Raw genomic sequence first — 25202 nt, forward strand, 5'->3', positions numbered from 1 at the left:
CTATGTAACTATCAATACTTTCTGAGAGTAAGATGAAATCTATATAAGAAAAGATATTGAGAAGATTCATATTTTTAATTTTTTTTATATTTTGTATATACTTCAGTCAATTTTTCCAAATAAGGCAATACCAAAAACAAAGCGAAACAATCCATCAAAATTAACTGAAACTTTGTGTATTAAGAAAACAGAAATTTGTTAATTTAAACTTCTTACAAATACCACATTGTTATCAAGTACAAGCATGGTCTCACAATCATTCATTCACTCACTCATCCATGGCATAGTTACCAACGGCTAACTATTGGATAAGCAAGTACTTAGGGTTCTTAGATTTGTTGTCCTTCTAGAGCTTAAGTTACAAATGTCAATGCCCGTCAGAACCAGGTGGAGATGAAAAGTGGCAGCAGCGGGACTGGAGGGGAGGAGCAATGGAGACCTTGGACTGTTGGGACATTGTTAAGCACAGGCTTCCATGTGGGGAATATGGCAACAAGTACTGGGCTCCCGCTGATCTTTTCATGTGGGTGAAATAGAAATCACAATTTACTATGCGAACCCAACTTTTTTTTTTCTTTTTAATGTGAGCTCTGTAAAAGCAAACAAACAAGAAATGCTGGCTGTGACAACCAGAGCACATCTGTGAGCTGAATTAGGCATACGGCTGCCTGTGCATAAAGTCTGATCAAACTGAAGAGACAAATGCTTGCTGGGCAGCAGCCACCAGTACTCACTTGCCCTTTAGATGCCAACCACCCACACAAGCATCACTCTTCCCCCAGCTCACTGTCACCTCAGGATTGACAGTTCACGAAGAAATCACAATTATGGACATTATAGTCTACACATCCCATGAAATACTAGGCACCCATTAAATAACTGAAATAGAAATATACCTTCTCCTTGCGTGTGTGTGTGTGTGTGTGTGTGTGTGTGTGTGTGTGTGTGTGTGTGTGTGTATGCACATGTGCGTGTCTGTGTCTCTGTGTGTGTCTGTATGCCCATGAGCTGTTTTGAGTGGTGATAACTCAATAAGATCTTTGAGTGCTTGAGAAGAAGCGAATGTGGCATGGGCACTGGACACTTCCTCGTTTACATTAATGAACTCTTTCCATGCATTCATTTTCCTAGGTTAAAAAATTTCTTACAAGAGAATTTACTGCTTCCCAGGGATGATGCCTGTTAGTTATTCAATTAGCTACTGTTCTGGTTTAGCATATGCCTCCTTTGGACCCTCTTTTCGCCAGTGACCAACAGGAAGGCTCTTGAGCAGCCCAGGCACCAATCTCCTTCTCTTTGAGGTCTCAGCGTACAGACTCATGGTCCAGAGTGAGGTTTCATACTGACTGCCTCAGACATCCAGAATGTGGAAAGTAGGACTGCCTTCCCAGTAAAAGGATAATCATTCCCACGCAAAAACCTATCAGGAAGACCCTGTTTTTCTTTCCCTAGAAAGTAATTTAACTAGATTTCCACTGGTAAGATTGGTAGGAGCTTAAAGCCTCAAGGAACAACCTCTTCTGAGACATTTTAACACAAACCTGTGATTTTAAAAATTAAAAAATAATGACGATAAGCATCAGCCATGCTCTGTTTACCTTTGAATGAATAATGTCTTGTAATTTTATGTAAAAGAATCAAATGAAACAACATAGTGAATGGCTGATATCCCAATAGAGAAAATGTATAATTTCTCTTAAAATAATTATTATAGTTTAAGTCTTTCAATTGTAACTTAACACTAATTATCTGCATATGATAAGATATGGAATGGCCTTCTTTTTAAAGAACTAATCATATAGCATTTATAGTTGATAGCTAATATCTTACATTTAATATCTACTCCAATGTATAGCACAATATACTTTAAATGTATATCAAATGATCACCACATTACTGCCCTTAATCTCTATTACATTTTGTAGTAAAAGTTATAGATAACACACAAATCCCACTTACATCTGAGAGCAAAAAAATTCATTGAGCTCAAAATGAAATATAAGTCCAAAAATAATACTCCTTTATTTTTCTATCACTTATTTGAAATGAAAAAATAAGAAACTATGAACACTTTAAATTAACAAACTATTTCAAATACATGTGTCACTGTATGAACAATTCTGGTATAAGTTGTAATTTTGATATTTTTTCACTAAGCAAATGTGCCTTAATAGCTAAAAAATATAAATGCTGTATAAATGTATAAATGTTGTTAAATAATACAAGTTCATGCCTTCATGGAACTATCCTGTACAGATAGCTAATGGCTATAAAAATTTACAAGTTAGGTTTAATTCCATATCTTTATTTTTTAACCCATTATTGAAAAATTTACTAAGCAATGAAAAGTAAATAGATCTAACAAAAACATCAAAACAACAAATTTGTAATTTACTGTTTTGTACTGTTTGAAACAACAGACAATAGTAAAAAAAAAAAAAACTTAGTTAAATCAAAATGACCATAAGTCTTTGTAAAATGCAGAGAATGTTAAATGCATGATTAAACTGACCTCAGTTGTTTAAAATAGAATACTTGTTTCAGATAAATAATGTTAATGAACAACTTTTAAAAATTTAAAATCTGTTATGAAATTATTTTAATATTGCAGAAGGGGTTTTACTGTGCACTATAAACAGAAAAATATTAATATATTAAGAAAACAAACATTAATGGAAACACCAGTGAGAAAAACATAATTTTAAAAAGCTATATTGCCAGCCAAGATGTCACATGTTTGCAATCATAGACTCAGGACCCTGAGGCAGGAGAGCCATGGATTTTAGGCCAACCTGGGCTACATAGCAAGACCCTGTACCAAAGCTAATAATCAAATAGGCAAACAACAAAAAGTATGTATTTATGAGGCCCATGTTTTACAATGTTTTAGATATACATTCTTCCCATCTCCATTAAAAGCAATTTTCCAAAATTAGGAGAAATTCAAGATAATATTTAAAACATATGAATACTTAGAAAGTCTATACACAACTAAGAGAAAAATCATTTACAGACTACAAGGTTCAAATGCACCCTGGCAAGAATGTTACTTGGGTACTGTTGTAACATATTTTCCAATATATTTGTTCTTATTTGTTCTCTTCTAGAGGTAGGCATACAGCCGTGACAATTGCAAAGCCAGTAACATCCAAACTTAAATAGCCGAGTTGCTGTTCTTCACAGGAGGGGAAACTTATCAAAATCACATGCTGAAATTCCTAAAGTTCACTTGTAATTTTCTTTGGTACAAAATACATTTGCATGACTAATTTAGTCTGCATATTTAAAAAGTGATATAAATATGCTTTAAATAAAATTACACTGAAAAAATACACTCTATACTTATAAAACATGACAGCAGTCTACATTTAAAAACATATGCCTTCAAGGACAATCAATTTCTTCCATATTTGGATATACAAATTCTGGAGATGGCCCATACCATATAGTCATCCTGTAACCTTCACTGAACTTGTAAGGAATTATTCAGCTTCCCTTCCTAAAAAAAAAAAAAAAATCCTCCAAAAAATTTCAGAAAAGAATTACTTCTTTTTTGAGCCCTTCACAATGTATCTTTGCCTGTTTTCCTCAGAAATTTTATTTAAAAGCACCTGTATCAATCAAACCTTCTTTGTCCACAAAAGATGAAAAGAACAGGTGTAAGATGGGAACATTGCCAATAGCAGCCAGGATTTCCAAACTCCCTGGGAAATTCCCTTCCCTAGGGTGTGGTGGGTGGGTCCTTTGAAATGGTTGGGAATCGCTCCGTGTTATTATTGCTTCCTGATGCACAGTAAATGGGAATAAGTTTCATTACATGAGTTCCTCCTGCTAACCTAGAGAAGTGTGTTCCCATGCTATAGTAAAGCCAGCTGGTAGAGTAACTGCTGTGGCCTTGACCATACAAGGACAGCCATCAAAAGGATGGAGACTTCATCCTCGGAATTTAAAATCAAATTACACCAATATCAACACAAAAGTGTTGTTCAGAATCAGGGTACACCTTCATTTCAGCCTGGGAGATCTGAGCAGAAGAACCAGCTGAACACTACCTGGTGTCCTGCCCCATGAAAACTATGCAATAGATACATGGGGATTTTTTGCAAGTGGCTACAATTTTAATAATTTCTTAAGTAAAACAGAAAGTTCATGCTAAACACTAATTGTGCTAAAAATACTTCCTAAGAGACATTTTGAAAGCCATTTTAATTTTTCTTGAATTTCAAGGCTTTTGCTCTTACACATAAATTCCTGTTTTATATCAGACACTCTGCTTTGTGTGTGTGTGTGTGAACCTTTACATTTGTTGCAGAGTTTCATTTTCTTTGAGTTGTGAATAAAGTAGATAAGGACATACATGTATGTTTTATGTAATACATCATATTTTTACGGAGGCATGCATTCTAGTCTCCATAAATTCCCCATAACAACAGAGACAGCCCCTGGAAAAGCCGAGTGGGTCTCGCCAACAGTTATCACAATTGCCTCCAAACACTATCCACATGCAAGGACTTCCTATAGCCATAAACTACAGCAGGAACAGAGAGAAGAACCTGGGATTCCAGAGGCTTCTTGGCAGAGAAACTCCACTTTAGAAAGCAGATGAAAGTCTGGGTAGCTTTGCTGAACCAATCTCCAAATGATTGATTGCAAGGGATTTTGGGTTAGGGTGCAAAACCATGAGCCTCCAAGTTACCACAACCATATCACTCCAAGGAGCTGCTTCTGGAAGTTAAAAAAAAAAAACTTATCCAAGACAGGGATATATAGAGAGTCATGAAAAAAGTAATATAATATTCAGATTAAAAGATCAGTAATAAGAGCCAGTGGAATACACACAGACATTGCCACAAATTAGACATTGACAAAATATCAGTGCTGAGTCCTACATCCTGAAGGTGGACATGTATTTTGAGTCCTACTGCCCTTGATTAAGTTCAACAAAAGATACCATATACAAAGTAATTAACAGTAGCTGAATCCAATTCAGGGCTACAAGAAAACAAAACAAGGAATGTAGTACTGTTACCACAGACAACGGGAGGTAATTAAAAGACAGCAGAAAATGTGTAGAAATGTAACTTAGTATTTACTCAGAAGCAGAAATTAGAAAAAAAAAAAAAAGTAGGATAAAAGGACAAAGTGGGCTGGGTAGTGGAGGGATGGTGGCATGCCTTTAATCCCAGCACTCAGGAGGCAGAGGCAGGAGGATTCTCCCTGGTTTACAGAGTGAGTTCCAGAACAGCCAGGGATACACAGAGAAATCCTACCTGGAAAAACAAAAAACAAAACAAACAAACAAAGAAAACAAATTGGACCAAAATTATAAATTCATCAAGGACAGCATGACAGAAATCAGAAAGATGTGAAAAGAGAAAGAAAAAGCTTTTTAAAATAAATGGTAGAAAAAAAAAATAAATGAAAAAGTAAAGGAGGAAATATAATGTCCAAGGAAGCGGATAACTATTAGAGTGCTAGCTACCAGAAATATTTCATTTGTAGAAAACAGAAAATAGACCGTAATTCACTTTTTAAAGATGCAGTTACTTTATTTTATGTGTATAGATGTTTTGCCTGCATGTATGTCTTAGATTCCATGGAACTACCACTACAGATGGTTGTTAATCACCATGGGCATAGAATTAAGCCCAGATCTCCTGGAAGAACAGCCAGTGATCATAACCAGTAAGCAACCTCTGCAGTCCCATGTGATTTGATGTTTATGTTTTATACTTCTTGTATTTATATATTTTACTAATTAAAAATTAAAATAATAAAAACATTAGTCAAGGAAAGAGATCAACATTCAAGATCAGGCTGGCTTCAGTCTCGTTCTAGAAGGCCAATGTTCACATTCACACTACAGCAAGATGCCATCACTCTTGTCTATCTCTAACTCACCACTTCGCTAGTGTATAAACAGCAACCCTAACAGCAACCCTGTGAAGAGTTAAACACTACGCTGTTTAAACCCCGTCATTCTTTGTACCCCACTTTCCTTTTTTTGTCTCCACCTTCCTATTTCTACCCTACTTATTTCTGGGGACTTTTACCTCTATTAGCTTTCAAACTCTGGCATACATGGGCTTTACATTTAGCTTGTTTTTCAAATTCTCCTAGTCAAGGAGTCATACCTGAAGGTTGGATAATCATGCAAACATACACACAAGCAAGGTGGTGGGGGATAAGTGATCAAATACACTCTCCGCTTGATTCTCATTGGTTGAATGTCCTATGGTATTCGTGTCTGACACGCTTGCTTATGGTATTTATGTCTGACACACTTGTTTATGGTATTCGTCTCTGGCACACTTGCTTCTTCCCCAGTTTTCTTACCTCCAAGATGGCAGCTTTACCTTCCTCTTCGATAATAGCAAAGGTCTGTTCTAGTATACTAATAAAAGTAATTTCTGTACTTCTGTACCTTCCCATGCCCTTCCCCTTACCTCTTTCATTGCATAAACTGTATTACCACCATTAAATAGACATTAATAATCCATTATTCAGGCACATTTGCTTTTCTGTAACCTAAACTGTTCTCCAAGCAGTATTGATTGATGAGATTTGCCTGTCAATTTAATCATGATCTTTCTTTCTCCTGTATGAGTATGAATCTATACCAAACGAATTATACCAAATCTCTGCTCACTCTATGTTTCCATGGATATTCCTGAGACAGTCTATATGTGAGAGATGAAGGAAACTGAAGATGGATAGTAGAGAATCAGGGACAGCAATTTGTCCCTAGAGAATTCAATGATTAAATCTATGTTAGATTCCATCTTTCCCCAGACTGAATTTTCCATGACTGTACATGAGAATAAAGATAGAACTAAGAAATTCTGAGAGTTTGTATGATGGCCTCAAAAAAAATCTACCATTTTCATAATTGAATGTTTCTGTGTAAAGACTACATAGCTCCCTGATTAACAAGAAATACAGTGGAACTGCTTCTAATTCCTGTTCATCTGCAACATCTGAATAAAAATGCTAAGATGTGCCCAGTCTGTTGGTGAGCAGTTTCTCGCTTCAGCTCCACATATCCTTCTCTGCTATCTTAGCCATGCTGTTCTCCCTCTGATCTCCCAGGATGCTTCTGATAGCCTCCTCAAAAGCTTTCTGCTTAAAGCCACTTCTGACTTCAGAAACTTACAAGTGCCACTGTGTGGCATTGAGGTCACTCATCAGCTTTCCCTGACTCCATTACCTCCTATCCTCCATATCACATACTCAAATATTTGCAAACACACCGCATAATGACTCCCTGAGAGCTTCTTCATTAAAGTATTTTCCTTGACTATGATAATTGGTAACTTTGCATTCACTGAAATGGTGTTCCAAGATTCCATATGGTGCTTTGGGAATAGATCCTCACTGCTCTGATTATCATGGGGCTACAGATTCCTCTTATGAGATGTAGCTTTCATATTGAATTGCATGACACCACATATTCAATGCTATGCATATTCAGGTTAGTTACACAATGATTTTGCTTTGACAATACAACTGTAATTTGTATTGGAACATTTTCATGCTGATTAAAACAAGGGGAAAAGTTTTACAAAAACTATTTGGATGCATTGGACATTAGCAAAGAGCAAAGTAAAGGCATTTTCTCATGAGAAACCACCTAGTGTAGAGAGGAATGGTGAGTGCTGATGTAGAAGACATACTGAGAAGTCAGCAGCAAAGACTTAAAGTGTTAGCTCAGTTGGAAAATGAGGAAGGTATCCAACGCCTGAGGTTGGGCCATGCAATTTATATACACTGTGCATAAGCAACTTACAAATCCCTTGATATAACAAATTATACGTGTGAACAGATCCTGGGCCATGACTGAAAATTTAAAAAACATTGACAGCTATAATGTGAATTAATAACTCGTAGCATTTAATCAAGCGGAAAGGATGGGAAGCAGAGTCTTCTTGAGGGATCAGAGGGTATTTCACGGATTTATTAAGACAACAAACCAAGGGAAGTGTTTGACAGAGGGATATTGTGTGCAGTCTTTTTCTTCCAGAACAAAACTAAGCCTCTCAGATAAAATGACTTATTTGCCGCACTAGCTTGATCACTGGATCTCAATACCTAGAACCCTCATACTGGCGAAGAAGAGAAAAAAAAATGACAAACTATGCTGGTGATCCATGAGATGATATCTAGAAGGTAAACAAATATGTATCCATGCTGGAGCCTCTGCAGGAAAGACCCATGTGACTGAATGGAACAGAAATGATATTCAAAGAAAGATTTTGTAAACCATCACATGTGTGATACTTAAACCTCATTCCTATCTAGATATCCTAAGAAATATAGCTATGTTTTTGCCATAGTCCTCTACACTTAGAGTTACATTTCACATAGCCTGTTGAAAACTAAGAAACAGACTATTTTGAAAGAAAAGGCAACTTTACACAAGTTAGAATCAATGTGAATGAAACCATATTTACATTAAAGAAAGAATCAGACACAGAGACCTCCCAGTAGCCAAGATTTAGGAAATAAGACTGTAGAATGTTCACTCCTAAGTGGAATACACACACCACACATCTTCCTCCCAACATCCAGAAATCATTGCAGGAGCCTGGGGCTATGAATGACCACCGAGAGAAAAGAGTCTCCTGGACATGGCAGGGTAGTTGTGAATGTGGACTCGTGGTGACTATGAGGGCATTGTGGCTGTGAAAACATATACAAGACCTGTGCAAGCCCAAGACACACCAAGTCCCAGCTTGGAGAGGGGAAGTGGGCATGCAATCCCATCCCTTGCCTTGGAGCTATCTGCTGGGAGAATCTGATTTATCTAAGTGACACACATCCAAGAGTTTTGGAGCAACACAAACTGGTTTTGGTGGATTTTTTGGTTTTGTTTTGTTCTGCATTTTTTTTTGGTGGTGGTTGTTTTAATGACACAAAGTTAGGTAGATGAGGATAATGAAGAGCTGGAGGAGTGCATTGTGTGAAATTCTCAAGGAACTAATAAATTTAGTACAAATTAAAGGAACAGAAATAAAATAGAGCTAACAAAGCATCTTAAAATGCTAAAAGATTTAAGAAAACAGCCCTAATCCAGAATCCTTTATTCAGAGAAAGTAAAGGAGCAACAAAAATGTCATTAAATATGTGAAAACAGAGAGACTATGTCACTAGCAGATATATATTGAAAATGTGTGCCTTCTGGCTGTGCATATGTCTCCTTGTAAACAGATTATAGAATTTCTGCTGTGCAATTATGTAATCTGTCTTTGAAGTAATCTGGTTCGCTTTCTTCTATATCTTTGCTTAATGTTCTTCAATGCCTTCCCTTGTGTCCTTTCTCTAAATATTTCAAGCAGTTTATTGAGGTATGTTTGTGTGTTATATTTAGTTTACAACTGTGGGTGACAAGCTTATATTTAAAACATGCTAATTAATAATTCTCCCTGCAAGGATAGTTAACAACTAATGTACCTCAGTCTGGGGATGTCTCTAGAGGCAGCTACTAGGCACTTTGATGTTGCTAATTGTATCTGCACCTGAGTATTAACTAGTGCAAGGACTATCTAAAAGAAGCCTTAGTGTAACCGGTCATTGGTTGTGCAAGCATTTAATCCCAGAACTAAGGATGCAGGGGCAGGTGAATCGTTGTGAGTTTGAGGCCAGCCTGGTCTACAGAGCTAGTTCCAGGACAGGCTCCAAAGCAATACAGAGAAACCTTGTCTCAAAAAAACAAAACAAAACATAAGAAGCCTTAGTGTGAGTGGTATTCTTTATTATATAGTTGTAAGATACATTGTGTAGTCATTGCTGCATTTTCCTAACCTAAATGGAGGGTAAGCATCAGATTATATATATATATATATATATATATATATATATATATATATATTGATTGTATCAATGTATACATTGATACAATCAAGGATTATGTATTTTCAGTTATGGCTTCTCATCTAAATGAAAGGCAGCAATTCCCAAAATCAGAACATTGTTTTGCACACTACTGAATGAAATTATGATGTCACATGCTACAAATATACCCAAGATAAAGGAGGGTCAAAGTTGCAGCAACTCAGCTTGCAGGAACCAGTTATAGTGATTAACCTTTGAACGTCCTTGGTGGCAAACATTATCTTGTTAAAAGTGGGAGGATTTGCAGTCATTGCTATATAGCACCGTATTGCTTAATGTATGTTAAGTGAAGAGATGCATGACTTTCTCACATTGACATTTATATTTCATTACTGTGAAATTTTTTCCTCTGTTGTGTTTCTCCTATCACCTGGCTGGAAAGGATGTAATTATAAAATCAAAAAGCCTTACATTCTTTTTGTAAAGTACAGCATGCAATATTTTTATTTACATAAATTGTATTTATCTTTGTTCATGTGTATGTATTTCTTAATCTGTTTATACACATACATATAAATATATGCTCTAGTTTGGTGAATTTGTAAGATATATACTTTAATGTTGCATACTTTAATGTTGCAAAATCTGTTTCAAGCAGACAAATTAAGATAATAAAATTCCTTGCTGAATTAACTTAATATACATTAAGTTAATTATTTCACAGACTGAGAGCTGACAGGGTTTTAAAGACACTGGGAGACCCTTCCTCTGTCTCAAGCACATTAAATAAGTACAATTCAAATGGTTCCGTCTGTTTTGAGGGAGATAACACAATCAATCTTTCCTTCATAACATACTTCTTACCTCTGAATGGTACCCAACTCTGATGAAGGCACAGAGTGGATCAAAGGCACCCGTAGCACAGGTCAGAAGGTGTGTCCTGTTGTAGTGATGCAAAACCCGAACATAATTGGCACACTCGCTCTAAAGTGGAATCACAAAGGAAACGTGATTAGAATGAAACAAATGTTTACACTACCTTTGATCTTTGTAGTCCCTCAATCCTCAGTAGGGAGTCTGGATTGGGTGGGAAAGGGAAAGAGACTGGAATAAAGATGAGGACCTAGAAGAAAGGAGCTAGAGTGAAGGACACACCTTTTAATGAGCAGTGGAATGGGAAATACTTTATTATAATTGTTGTAATTCTGTAAATCATTTTGACAGTATTCTATCACAGTCGAGGATATAAACCAATGCTCACAAATGTATTCAATCATAATGATTTTCATTCAATACCCTCTTCACATAATTCAAGTATTCCCCTTGTTGCCAATTTTCAAGAACAGTATAAACACTGAACCAGCATAAAATTAGAAAGCCAGAAATTAGACAACAGTCATCATTCTTAAGAAATTATTTGATGTAGACACTAGGGGGTTACAGAATTTTTTTAATAGTTTGATAGTCTTTAACTGGCAAAGTAATTCTGACAAAGATTGCCCCACAATACCTAAATGCCCTAATTCCTTAAAGTAAGCATTAAAATAGAGTATCTAATATTTAAAGAAAATTAGCAAGCTACACCCTCAGATGTAGAAATCTTCATGGGTATTGCAGAGCTCTGATAGGAAAATAGTGCTCATAAACTCAAAATCTCTTAATTTACATAATATGGGGAAGATTTTTAACACATATATATTCATATATATTATGTATGTATATGTATGTGTATATATATATATATACATATATATGTGTGTGTATGTACACATACTAACCACTAAAAATATTTGTCAAGTTTTCTGAGGTTCTTACTGCAAAGTGCTATAAGCCAAGGGTCAGCTACTTTGTCTATAAATGATGGTATGGAAATATATTTAATTTATTTAATTTGGGTGTCAACTGGTGCAAGTCCTCAGGGCTGCAGCAATAGAATAAAAGAACCCACAGGTGATGAAGCATGTGTGTGCTGCATTCTATAACCTGTGTTCACCACAGCAGGCTACAGGCCATTTCCTGGGCTCCTAGTAGGCAATACCCATTTTAAAGTCCATTTTACAGAGGAGAGTATTTAACCCATTCGGTGTTGTACTCGCTTATGAGTCAAACTGGGAGCCTGCCACACAGAACTGATCTGCCCTTGTCCTCCCAGTTTTCAGTAATTCCTTTTTATTTACATTAACTCGTGTACCTACGAGAATGATAAAACCTGCCCGAATTTTAATGAATTTGTCATGTATTATATTTTACTTTTAAAAATAAGGTATCTATTTGAACGAAATTACCCATTTCTTTTTGAAAATTTCAAGATCATAGTAGAATCTGACTATGTAAATATGGTGAAAAGTTTCTGCCCTCAGACAGCTGGAAGCTCTTACTTGTCTCTGTTGAATCTGTGTCTCTGTTGAATCTGTACCTCTGCTGTTTTCGTCCTTTCTTGTCCACTTGTGCTCTCTTGCAAGTGACCCCTTCCCAGATAGCCAATTTCTGCTCTCTTGCCACAGCATGTTTGAAAATTATTTCTTTTATCTTTTGACATTCTAATTACAACCTTTCTACCTTTCTGTTACTCCCTCCAAACCCTCTCATATCTCCCTCCTTGCTCTCTTTAAAATTCATAGCCCCCCCCCACACACACACCTCTACCTTTGTCAGGCACCTTTATGGCCCCTCCATTCAGGCAGGCCCATCGTCTTCATACACAATCACAATCCAGACACACACGAACTCACATACACACACTCAAAGTGCTTCAAACCAAATTAGCCAAATCAATTATTTTAAAAAATCCTCTTATCAAATTTTTTGACATTGCTATTCCAACAAAATAAATTATAAGAGTAACACTAACCTTTTTTAATCCTAAAGATTATCTTAAAATAAATATGCACAACAGTGATAAAAATGAACACATTAATGTTTCTCCTTTAAGTTTCTAATAAACTTCCTGGGATGGAAAGACTAGCAGATTGACTTTGCCGTGCAGTCTCACTGGACGCTAAGCTCCTTGGTAACCTTGAGAACAGCATTCCTGAGCACTTTGCCCTGGGTACACAGATACACCCATTCAACTCCCACATACATAACATTTTACTTTGTGTGTGACCCATACAGCTAATAAGAGTCTGACCATGCAGTCAAGGTGAATGTTTTCGACCCTCACATTTCTGGACGCACTTGCTTTCCCTCTATAGTGGCAGACTATCACTTCGTAGACAGAACCAACTGGAGCACATTTTGGCTCAGTTGAGCTTAGACTGACACGGGATGAGAGTCTGTTCAATTCTCAGCATCACAGTGTGGACTAAAGCAGGAAGAGTTGTGACACACTTCCTTGGCGATGGTCCAGTAGCAACAGAGAATTGGTAGTTACTAACAATGTGTTAGTCATTTTTTTTAGCTTAGGAGAAACAAAGATATGTTTGCTTTCCAGGAAAGACCTATGGCCATTTTCCAAACCATGTATTACATCAGGGAAGGAGGACCACTTATTTTATGTAGGCCTCTCACCCATATCTCAGGGAGTCAGGAGAGCAGGGTAGAGAACAGCACTTCTCACTCCTAGACCTCATGGACTCTGGGTTGAAAATGGATAGACTTTTCTCCTAATACCAAGAAAAACCCCAGAAGCATCATAAAATGAGCCAAGCACCATTCCTGTTTCCTCTCCTCAAATGCTGTTCCCTTATTTTGTTTCTACATTTCTAATATCTTACTCAAAGTGAAGTGAAATCTCTTCAAATAAAGCGAAAAACAGAACCATCTACAACTGTGGTTTTCTCCCAAATAGAAGATAAATATTAGCATAAGGAATTTATAAATCCAAGCTCAATAAAATATAATAAAATAACAGGTCCTCTGGGGGTTGGAGGGATTGCTCATCTGTTAAGATTTTCAGAAGATCTGATGATCTCTTTGGGCCTCAGAGGGCATTGCATGTGTGTGGTGCAAACAAACATGTATGCAAAACATTCATGCACACAAGATAACAACACATGAATTTTTAATTTAAATACATGCTCCACTCACAGTGGTATCCTGCTTTCTTTCAACTCTACATTAAAATTAGTTTTATAGAGTAATGTATTTATTGTATATCTTCTCTCTTTATGACAAATTGTATATATTTCTTTGAAAAGAAATAAAACTTTAATGATTCAATGTTTTATAGACAACCCAAGAATAGAATCTATGATGTTTAATCTACAATGATGTACTTACTGTGTCTTTTCCTTTCATTATGCATTCTTCAACTTTTGCTGTGGGACTGGGCCAATATATCTGAAATTGAAGACAATTTATCATTATGGAAATTGTCTATAGAAGTACAGCTCACTAAACACCATTTTGTTTTCTTCTACAATCCAGTATACAATTTGCAATCCATTTTGTTCTACTTCCTGAGAAGATAATTTTTTTTTTTATAATTGAGAAACTTCTCTATAAACTTTCACTTGATGCTGTCTTTTCAGGAATCCCTAGTCTTCCTGGTGGTTTTGAACCTTTCACCTGCAGAGCCGGCCACTTTAGAACCTGTTCTTTTTCATATTTCACCTGCTGGCATCTCTGACTTTCAATTTGTTGGTGAACCAGACTACTCATGGTGTCAAGGCAAGCATCTCCTAGAATTCTTTGCGTTCCATTTTCCTTTTCACCACCAAGCACAGAAAAACAGTGTTCTGGACTCTTAGTAATGTGTGGGCCAAAGGTGATTATAAAAGCATGAAATACTCTTAAATGCATCACACAGTAACAAGTCACAGGCACACATTTGTGCCAGCCTAGGAGATCTTGTCTCAGTGCTGTTAAACAACAAAACTGTTTCACCCTTCCAGCTTCCACATGATTTCTAGAAGTTGTCATGATGTCTTGGGTTTGTTGGCTTATTTCTTAGAGTGAAAGATATATAAAACATTTTTCCCTTTTTGTCAGCAGTACTTATCACTTTGCTGAGACCAAAGCAAACAAGAAGTTTTTCACAATTTATATATTATTTTTAATGTTTTTTTAATCATTATCTTCCCCAGCCTCCCTTTTCTATTGTTGCATAGAATATAGAATCAATTCACATGGGCCTACCCATTACACTGATAACTATAATTTATTTTACCTTACATCGTAAGCCGGTGCACAGAGATTTCAGTTGGTTACACTATGCAAGCCATAGCTCATATCATCAGTGGCTTAAAAATGCCTTTCCTTGTAGCTAATTATTATACCTCTCTTTCTATCCTGGCCATCCTACTTACCACACAGGAAGTAATTGTTGTAACCTGTTACTGAATATATTTTTCCTACTTGTTTCTATTCTTTTAAAGTAGTTACTATTGCTTTTATGTACATACTTCTGATTTATATAATCATATCTCATCATCTATTTGTTTTAACTAAGTGTGTGTGTGTGTGTGTGTGTGTGTGTGTGTGTGTGTGTGTGTGTGTGCGCGCGCATGCGCCTTATGTCTTCTTGCAACTCCTCATGCTTCCTCTCTGTATTCTAAGTAGAATTCGCCTGCAAAAGTTTTGGAATACCAAACTAAAATTAGATATTGCTTTTCACTTGACATTGGCAAACATCAAGACTGAGAATTCCTATGTAAAAATCCAGTTTTGATGCTGTAAGAAAAATGAAAAGACTGAGTATATCTTGTGTGGCAGAGCTACTGCCAACTTAGTCTTCAGATTCACTTCCAGTGCTCGTTGACGATAGCTGGTTGGCTCTCTTACACCAATCATCCTTCTTTTGACATCTGATGTTTATCTTTGAATTCCAAGTTTATTTAAGATTTAAGTATTCTTTCAAAAGATGATGCTCCATAAGAAGCAGTTATAGTCCGGAATTAGAAGGGACTCATCATAGCAGTCATACATTACATAGCCTAATCCAGTCCTGAAACTGGAGTCACACCCAGAATTTGCAAAATGGTGGCAATGGCATTTCATTGTGTGATTAAGTTTTTTGTCATTTGAGCGACTGCACTGTGCTTTGAGATTTTGCTGGCTCTTGATCTCCCAAGAGTTTCTTGATGACAGTTATTCAGCAACAGGTGTTCCTTACATTTCCAAGTACATAATCTACTCCTTACAGGAAAGCACATGAGTTTTTCATGTTGGTATATAAGAAAAGGCAAAGAAAAAGTAGAACTAGAGGAGAAAACCCCATTTAAGTGAAAAAAAAAAGCATATGCATAAAATCTTAGAATTGTTCTTGGTTTTCACAACATACTCATCAGTGTATCATATGTAGTGAGTCAAGACATGACATAAAAGTGTCGATGGCATGGGGTCTGGATGTAAAGATGCATTATCTATTGTTGCAGAATATTATTTTAAGAAGTGTTGCATTAATTTATGCTGTGGAGTCTTTGCTTAATGATGCAAAGATATGCTAAATTCTTTTATATTGCATTAGTTTAACTCTGTGAAGTTGTGTTACATTGCCTGTCTAAATCACCTGATTGGTCTAATAAAGAACTGAATGGTCAATAGCTAGTAGGAGAGGGATATGCGGGGCCATCAGGCAGAGAGAATAAATAGAAGGTAAAAAGGACACTAGGAGCCAGCCAGCCAGCCACACAGACAGACATGAAGTAAGAAGTAAAGAAAGGAATATAGAATAGACAAAGGTAAAAGCCCAAAGGCAAAAGGTAGATGGAATAATTAAGAAAAATTGGCTAGAAGTAAGCCAAGCTAAGTCCTGGCATTTATACATAAGAATAAGTCTCAGTGTGTTTATTTGGAAGCTGGGTGGCAGGCCCCCAAAATGTGAAGAGTAAGAATAAGACCCAATTATAATTTATGATTTGAGTTAAGATATTTCATAAAAGTGTCAAGGATACATGTCCTGGAAGTGAAGCCGCAGTATTTATGATCTTTATCTCATCTAGTATGTAGATTTTAAAAAACTCATTCCCCTGAGAGATTTTTACAATCATTTGTAAAACTCTTTAGCCCTTTCTACCTAGTTGAGAATTATGACTTTACTGTGAAACTGTATTTATAACTTATTTAAATTTTTAATTCTTTTTTTTTTTTTTAATTATTCGAGATGGGGTTTCTATGCATTGGTTTGGAGCCTGTCTTGGAACTAGCTCTATAGATCAGGCTGGCCTCAAACTCACAGAGATTCACCTGCCTCTGCCCCCTGAGTGCTGGGATTAAAGGCACGTACCACCAAATGCATGGCTTAAATTCATTTCTTAAAGTAGAGTTATATGCATACATACATATTATTAGATGCATACATACATACATATTAGACAAAGTAAAACTCATCTCAGAATACCTGTAATTTCATGACTTCATTTATTAATATGAACAAATCAGAACACAGATCATCAATAGCAGGATAATTCTTTCTATTCCTTAACATATTTATAAGACATGGAATCTTCAAAAATTTAACACCCTTAGTCACTTTATCTTCGTTGTTATACAATGGTGGTTTCTTTAAATTATGTTCTGAGAACACAATACCACATAGTCTCTTATTGTTTCAAAGTGATTATTTCCAAACACACTCACTGTTTTGGCATCTCAAAGCATTTCTACTTATCTTGTGATGGCTTTTATTCCAGACTATCTTTCCGAATAGCTAGGAAAGGCACATATACAAATTTATTCAAAGTAAAAGGGAAAATTGTTCACTGATCAGGGAAATGAAGAGGAGGTCTTTCTGGACAGAGGTTAGACATTTTTGCTGACAGTCTCCCTTGCCTTCTAATGACAGAAGGTTTTCTGGGCTTGAGCTTCCTCAAAAGTAAATCATCCTCTGCCTAGCAGTGTCTGCTGAGGCTTCTGTGCATCTCCTCCTGCAGAACCTAACCTGAGATTCTTGCTGCCTGATGTTTAGAGTAACAAGATTCTTTGTCTCTGGCCCAGAAGGGTAATGCTTTCTGATGGAATCTAAGAAACCATACCAGCCAACTTGCCTTGAATATCATGGAAAACCTCAGGCACTTCAGAGTTTGTATCAAACAAAGTAGAGTGTATTATGTGGTGGTAGTGATAATAAATGCCCTTTCTAGAATTTTCTGAATATGTATTGGTCCTAGAACAAACCTAAGGAGGGCAATTAATCAGAAGATGACAAATCTAATCTTGCAAGCACAGTTTGCAATGTGATTCTCAAGAAAATCTTTCCAGATATCTTTTCCGATTTTGATCCCCTGTGGCATTCTTGTTTGTATAAACACTACAATGATTTATATATGTAATTTTAGCTCTCTTATTTGAATACAAGGAACAAAGCCTGTTAATGTCAGCTGAACCCATGTTTAGACAGTCCATTTATTCAGTGTCTGAAGATTGGCACTTTTATCACATTCTTTTTAATGACAGCCCAGCTAAAGAAATCATTGTGAACTCTAAGAGGTACAGTTCACAGACATGAAAATGCCCCCCCCCCAAAGTCAAATGAAAAGTAAAATTTTCCAGTTTTATCATGGTAGGAATACTGTAGCATACTGACAGTAGCCTAAGTGTTCAAAAACTCGTAGGATCCCTGTAATCAGACAGAAAGAAACTGATCAACCCATTCTAATTGGAAAGAGAATGATGAAATTGGCCTATAAATTCTACAGTAAAGTCTGATGTGTGGGGAAATTTTCCTCAAAATTGTATTGTTCTTGTTTTGTAAGGAGGGATTTTGTTTGTGTGTTTTAATAGGTTAACATGCTCAAGACTTTAGTAAAAAAGTTAACTAGGGTGACAAAATGACTTCCATAAAAATATAAAATTACATCTTTAAAGGCATCATGTGTAAATGCTCTCCCAGATTAGTAGGGAAAATCAATTTCTTCATTTGTTTTGGCAGTCAGGATGTCTTTTGATTCTGCTCCACAGTTTAGCATCCATAGGAGCCATAAAAGTAAGTTATTTGTTCTGCACAAACATTTTTAAAGGCAGTTAAACAACGGGGTGTAATGTTGTTTCCAAATTTTCTGTACTTAAAAAAGTACAAAAAGCAAAAGGTTAAATACACATCATTTTATCACAATCCTCCTGCTGCAAAATTCAGTCACCCCACTGCCCATTAACAGCCATTTACTGTTCTTGCATATCTCAAAGGAAATAAGATAAAACATAAACTGAATTACTGAGTCACTTTTCCTGGGCTCCCTATTGAGATTCATAATTATACCAGGATTAAGGATTTCACAACTTGCTGTTGTATGACATTCAGACTTTGTGGACCAGAAACAAATGAACAAAGGTGGGATAACTTCACCTTTAAAAAAAATGTCCTTTTTACATAAAAATAAATAAAACAAATCAGCTAGCATCTCCATAGATTATAAGCACAGAAGTATGACACTATTGTAACTTCAGGTAGTGCTATCTTCAGATTTCCAATACTCTAATGATAAATGGTTTATAATTTCATTTTCCTTTCTATATTTTGTATCTATCTACAACAGGAACATTAATATAAATTTAAATTACACGTGTCATAAACATCATTAAAAGCAAGAAAATATATGTGAATATAGCACATTAAAATCATCCTAATGGCTTATAAATGGTAGTCCTTAACCTCACGCACATTATCACTCCTGGGGTTTATGTCTTTGCACTTAATTATAATGACTGTCATTATCCAAGTTGTTTATAAGTCAGAATTATGATCTTTTAGACTCTAGACAAAATTTGATATGTGAAAAGCTTGTTCTCTAAAGCATGTGGACTAAAACAGAACTTTCATGTTATACAAACACCAATGACCTGATAAATGTCCCCCTTTATGTACAAAACTTTCTCAATTGCCATCATTAGTGTGAATTGCCTTCTAAAATTCATATGCAAATTATATTTTAATGTTTTCCTTCCGCTGAAGCAAAAACTAAATTCTAAACTACAATATTCGTTTTGACCTTGAATGAATGAGAAAATCGTGTGTAGTGCTTTAAATAGAATTTTCTAATGGCAGCCATATCTACAGAAATCCAAATATGTGATGTAATTTTAAATTCAATATCAGCAAAATAAGCTTAAATTTAGAAACTTGGAGAGCAAAATGTTACCAAAATTCCTTTAACTAAAGGAATATTGCTAAATATTGGTTAAATTATGACCCTCATAAAATATAATTCATATGAAGAAACTATCCATTTCTGATGTTTCGTGGGAAAGAAAAATCAGATATGCTTTAAACAAAACTTGATGTTATCCAGAGGGTAAGTTTGTTTTGCAGGAATTCACAGTAATTGTCTTCCAGGCCCAGATTCCAATAGAAGGTAAGACAGAACCCAGATAACCTGTTAGCTGGGGTTGGATGCTGGAGCCTCCTGGGGCTGTCTGCCCTACGGTAAGTAATGAAAGGTAGTGAAGTCCCTTTATGTTCTTTCCACTGTTACCACCAACAAATTATTCCTTGAGTTCTTATACACTGCTAAGCTAAATGGCAGATCTGCAAGGCAAGCAAGAACCAAAGGGAACTACAAAACATTTCAGCCAGGAGGCCTGGTGGTACCCTGAAAACCAGCGGAGAAGAGAGCTGTGGGAAGAGCACAGGCTTCCAGGATGTGACTGTTTCGGTTCTAACCACTGCTTACTAGCTTCCCATCTCTTCTGCCTTCCATGTATTTAGTGTGTTGCTGCAGAAATAAACACAACTGAACTCCGTCTGATTATAACTACGTTTTGCTCATGCTCGGAGTGTTGCAGTCACTGTAAGATTGAGTTCCGCAGCAGACAGCTAGTTATCTTGGTGAGCCAGTCTCTGCCATCTGCCCATATTTTCTGCTTGCTTTGGGTCTGCTCTCATCTGCACCTCTCACCCCTGCATTCACACTTCCATCTTACTTAGAAACGATGGTACAGCAGAATCAGCTGCCTTAAATTGTAATGATAGCAAGCACTTAGTGATTACTGTTTGAGACACTTCCTTAGATATATACTAACTCATCTAAACCTTTCAGAAAAGGCAAGTCTTTCTATGATTGAAAAATACGGATAAAGCATAAATAGGACATCAATAATCTATTAAGTGCTAGACTTAAGATGGGAGTCCATGCAATCTAGCTATAAAATCTTCGGATTTGTATTATGTTCTCTACATATTAAGACTTTTTTATGAACTACTCAAAGAAGCCAAAGAATATATATATATATATATATATATACATATATATATATATATATATTAAAGAAAAAGAGACTATCAGGACTGGGGAGCATGGGAGGGGATTGGGAGAGGGTGGATGAAGGGGCTGGAAGGAAGAAATGGAGGAAGAAAGTGATATAATTCTATTCCAAATAGAAACATTTCTAAAATAAAGAGAAATGATTCCATTTTGATACAGTTTCAGACACTGAGTTAAATTAATGTAAATTATGTTGTTTTTTGTCACAGCCTCATAAAAAGTGTATAATAACTATTCACATGGTTGCTACTACTTACTCTTTTTTATAATCAAATTTTCAATTTAAATTAGAAACAAGATTTTTTTATATATCAATCCCAGTTCCTCTCCCTCCCCTCCTCCCCTGCCCCCCACCAATCCCCCACCCCATCCTCTTTCTACACCCCAGGGAAGGTGAAACCTTCCATGGGGGAGCCTTAAAATTTTTAACTGATTTGAAGTTCAGTGGATCAACAAAATCCAATGTATTATTAGTTCGTCTTCTGAGTATGAATCTACTAGTCAAAATAATCTTACATATCTGTCACTGTCTATCCAGGTTGCATCTTGACATTACCAGAGGTATAAATACATTAGACATGAAGAATGTAGGGACAGGTTATATATTTTTTTTCAGACAATCTAAATCAGAATTTATAACTGAAGTGTGAATTATAATTAAAAATGGCTGACAGTAAATATGATAAGAACTGTTCCAACATCATATATAAGGAACTATGATTTCTTGCACGTGGAAACCAATATAGGTGAGAGCTTCATTATAAACAACATCTAACAAGAAGACCAGTGATTGGTACTGAACTGAAAGCAAATGAAATGTCTCTCTTCCCATTTTCATTTTTCTATCAGTGTTGTATCTTGATATTGTCAAGTTTGGATCAGAAATCTCAAGATGATGCAATGCATTTCACTCCAAACATGCTTTCCTCTAATCTAGCCAAACATTTTCTTGGAGTCAAAGATTTAAAAATTAAAAAACAAATAAGAGGGTTGCTTGCCTTTTAAATTTGTCTTAAAATGTCACTGACAAGGTGATGAGATCAGACTTGAAACCTAAAAATCTGATGTCATTTGTGGGTATTTAAAAAGCTTTTAGAGAGAGAGAGAAACAGAGAGAGATAAACAGAGGGAGAGAGAGATAGATACAAATTTTAACCAAAGAGAGTTCTCAGATAAAGTAAATGGAATCATAAATTGAGAATTTTAGAATGATGAGAAACGTTACCATGAGGACTCACTTTTATTTTTCAGTGAAAGTTAAATGTGCTTCATGGATAGAACAGGGACAGCAGAAAGGTATTTAATGGTTAAAGACTATTGTTACATGTTTTTGGAAATATAATGAATAAAATAGATACTTAAAACAACTACTTAACACAGTATTCCTACTAAATGATGGGTTCTTGTGCATTTTGAAATTGAATGGGAAAATTCAGTCTTATGTGCGTGGGGGACTACATATTTCTGTGTAAAATATGTTTAAATGTATTTGGAACTACAAAGTAGGACTACTGTTTTCCAGGAGATAGATATACAGTCTGGATATAGATTATAATTACCTGGGTGGATTTAGGAAGTAATACTTTTTCATTACTTCATTCCAGGGGTGGGGTCAAAGCATGGATAATATTTGCAAGAGCTCTAGGTGTTTACAAATATGAATGTGCAGTTAAGGTTAAAATTACTGTTTTGTAAAACAGTATCATTTTCTTTGCCAGAAAGTACATAATTAATAAGTAAGGTATGGGGTGGAACTAACAGAAAACAGACAAAATTAACCTAAAGGATATTGGAAATTTTTCAAAAAACATAATTTTTTTTCTGAAATTGATTTTGACAATATATACAGTGGGATTTGCAGATGATGATTTATGGGGAAGCCTTAGAATTAGCAATATATGCACATTAATTCCTTCAGTGATTAATGTGTATTAATTACTTTTCCATTTCTGTTATAAAATGTCATGACCAAGGCAATTTATAGAAGAAACTGTTTATTTGGGGCCCAAAGAGTCTGTCACCATGGTGGGTGGAGAGGTTGGCCCAGGCAGCCATGGGAATGGAACAGCAGAGAGCGCACATTCTTTTTTTTTTTTTTTTTTTTTTCTTTCTTTCTTTACTTTTTTATTATTATTGTTTTTTTCTTATTTTACATATCGATCCCAGTTCCTTCTCTCTCCCTCCTTCCCTCCCATTCTGCCCTACCACCCTCCCATCCCATCCCACCCCCCACTCTACAGGGAGGGTGATTGCTTCCAGGAGGAATCAACAAAATCTGTCAAGTCATTTGGAGTAGAGACTAGGCCCTCCCTCCGGCCTCTAGGCTAAGGGAGTATCCTTCCATGGAGAATGTGCTCCCAAAGTCCTTTCATGCACCAGGGATACATCCTGGTTTCACTGTCAGAGGCCCTTAGACTGCCCAGGACTCTAATTGAGACCCATGTTTAGGGGATCTGAGTCAGTCCAATGCTGGTTTCCCAGCTATCAGTCTGGGGTCCATGTGCTCCCCCTTGTTCAGGTCAGCTGTCTCTGTGGGTTTTTGTAGCCTGGTCTGGACCCCATTTTCTTATCACTCCTCCCTCCCTGCAACTGGATTCCAGAAGTTCACATTCTTGATCCACAAACAGCATGAAGTAGAGCATTTTTACTTCCTCTAACAAAGTTACAGCTCCTAATCCTTCAGTCCACTAACTGGAAATCAAGTATTCAAATATAGGAGTCTATGGAGGCCATTCTCATTAAACTATAGCACTGTTATTGGAGTTACCTATACCTTCATATATGAACCTAATGAACCTACATGAAACAGCCATATTCCCACATAGATTAACAAGTACATAGTCAATTTTAACACAATATTAGAGTCAAAATTCAGATTCTTACAGGTTAAAAAAAAAGGTCAAGGAATTATCTGCAAATATGTTAAAAGGAAAAGAAAGAATAATTTTAAAAGCGGGGAGGAAACTTTGGAGATTTGGGGGGATGTAGCTGCAGAGGGATCAGTGAAATGGGAGAGTAAGTAAAAGTGGTCTGATTGGCTTTGTGTGTGTGTGTGTGTGTGTGTGTGTACACTGAAATTAAAAACCAGGCAAGAACAGATCATGAAGGACTGCTATGCTAATCTGGGAAATCCAATCTAATTTTACTCAGGCTGTTTTGTATCTCACTAATCTTATGTTATCATTTGTAATCTATGATTATTTTATACCTGTGTTACTGGACTTTCAACATATGACAGATGGTCACAGGACCCCAAAACTTTAAGAACTCCTACACAAAAAAACATCTGGTTTTTGCAGAGAGGGGAATAAAAGGGCATAGAGAAGGTTAGAAAATAACCAATTGTAAGAAAAGGCCACCAAAAAGGGTTCATATCACATACAAAAAAAGAAAAAGAAAATAGTGTCATCTTTCAAATAAAAAGTGGGCATCTCTGGGAAACAAGACAGGAGGGAAGAGATGATAGGTCAGCTGCTGACAAGAAGTTCGATGCTCACACAGGGCTAAATCAAGAGTAGTAGTTAATCATCTACCCTGAGAGACCATCTAGGCTAATTCATCATGACATATCCCTGTTGACTGCCGACCATAGCCACCAAGAGCAGCACTGACCCTCACCCTGGGTCAATAATCAATACTTAGAATCGCATCTCACAAGGGTCTCTACAGCCCTTAATTTGACCTCACTCTTCTAAATGCCTAAAATCCTTTTGTTAAATCTTCTGGAACACCATTAACAAAATTCCTCCTAATGTCTCCTTTTTCCCCCTTAACCTTCTCTCTCTAATTAAAACCTTAGTCCACCCGTCCCATACTAGCAATCTCCAGTGATGGTGTCTTTCTTATCTGATGAAGACGTTTCCATTGATTGCTCTCTCATTTTCTTTCTCTCTCTTTCTCTGTTCTTTTTTTCCTCTTCTGCTCTAAATTTTCAAAAATTTGCCCAATAATATATGACGGTGAAAAACCTTAAAATACAGTATTGAAAAGAAATCCCCACTTGAAAATTTATATAATCACACCCATACCACCTGCTACTCTCTTGTAGTCATATCAAGTTTTCCCTTGGTGTTCCTTCGTCTTAATGGGAATTCTCTTTATTTTAAATTCTTGTCTTTCTCTTCACAAACATGACTTGTCAACCACCACTCCAGCCAACTGGTACAGTGCCTGATCCTTAACTGTTTCAATGATCTGATTTTCCAAATTGCCCATGTACTCTGACTTCAT

The 25202-nt window shown here is 36.2% G+C and overlaps 1 protein-coding gene across 1 annotated transcript in view; it reads right to left on the reverse strand.

Moving 5' to 3' along the window:
* Sema3e (semaphorin 3E) overlaps positions 1 to 25202 on the reverse strand; it is a 226146-nt gene that overhangs the window by 75203 nt on the left and 125741 nt on the right. Inside the window, exons 3-4 of the mRNA XM_051174604.1 lie at positions 14053 to 14112; positions 10696 to 10815 (exon numbers count right to left, since the gene is read on the reverse strand). Coding sequence (XP_051030561.1) covers positions 10696 to 10815; positions 14053 to 14112 — 180 coding nt within the window. The remainder of the gene's footprint in view (positions 1 to 10695; positions 10816 to 14052; positions 14113 to 25202) is intronic.

This window comes from Phodopus roborovskii, unplaced genomic scaffold, assembly GCF_943737965.1.
Source record: "Phodopus roborovskii unplaced genomic scaffold, PHOROB, whole genome shotgun sequence".
NCBI classification, from domain to species: Eukaryota; Metazoa; Chordata; class Mammalia; order Rodentia; family Cricetidae; genus Phodopus; species Phodopus roborovskii.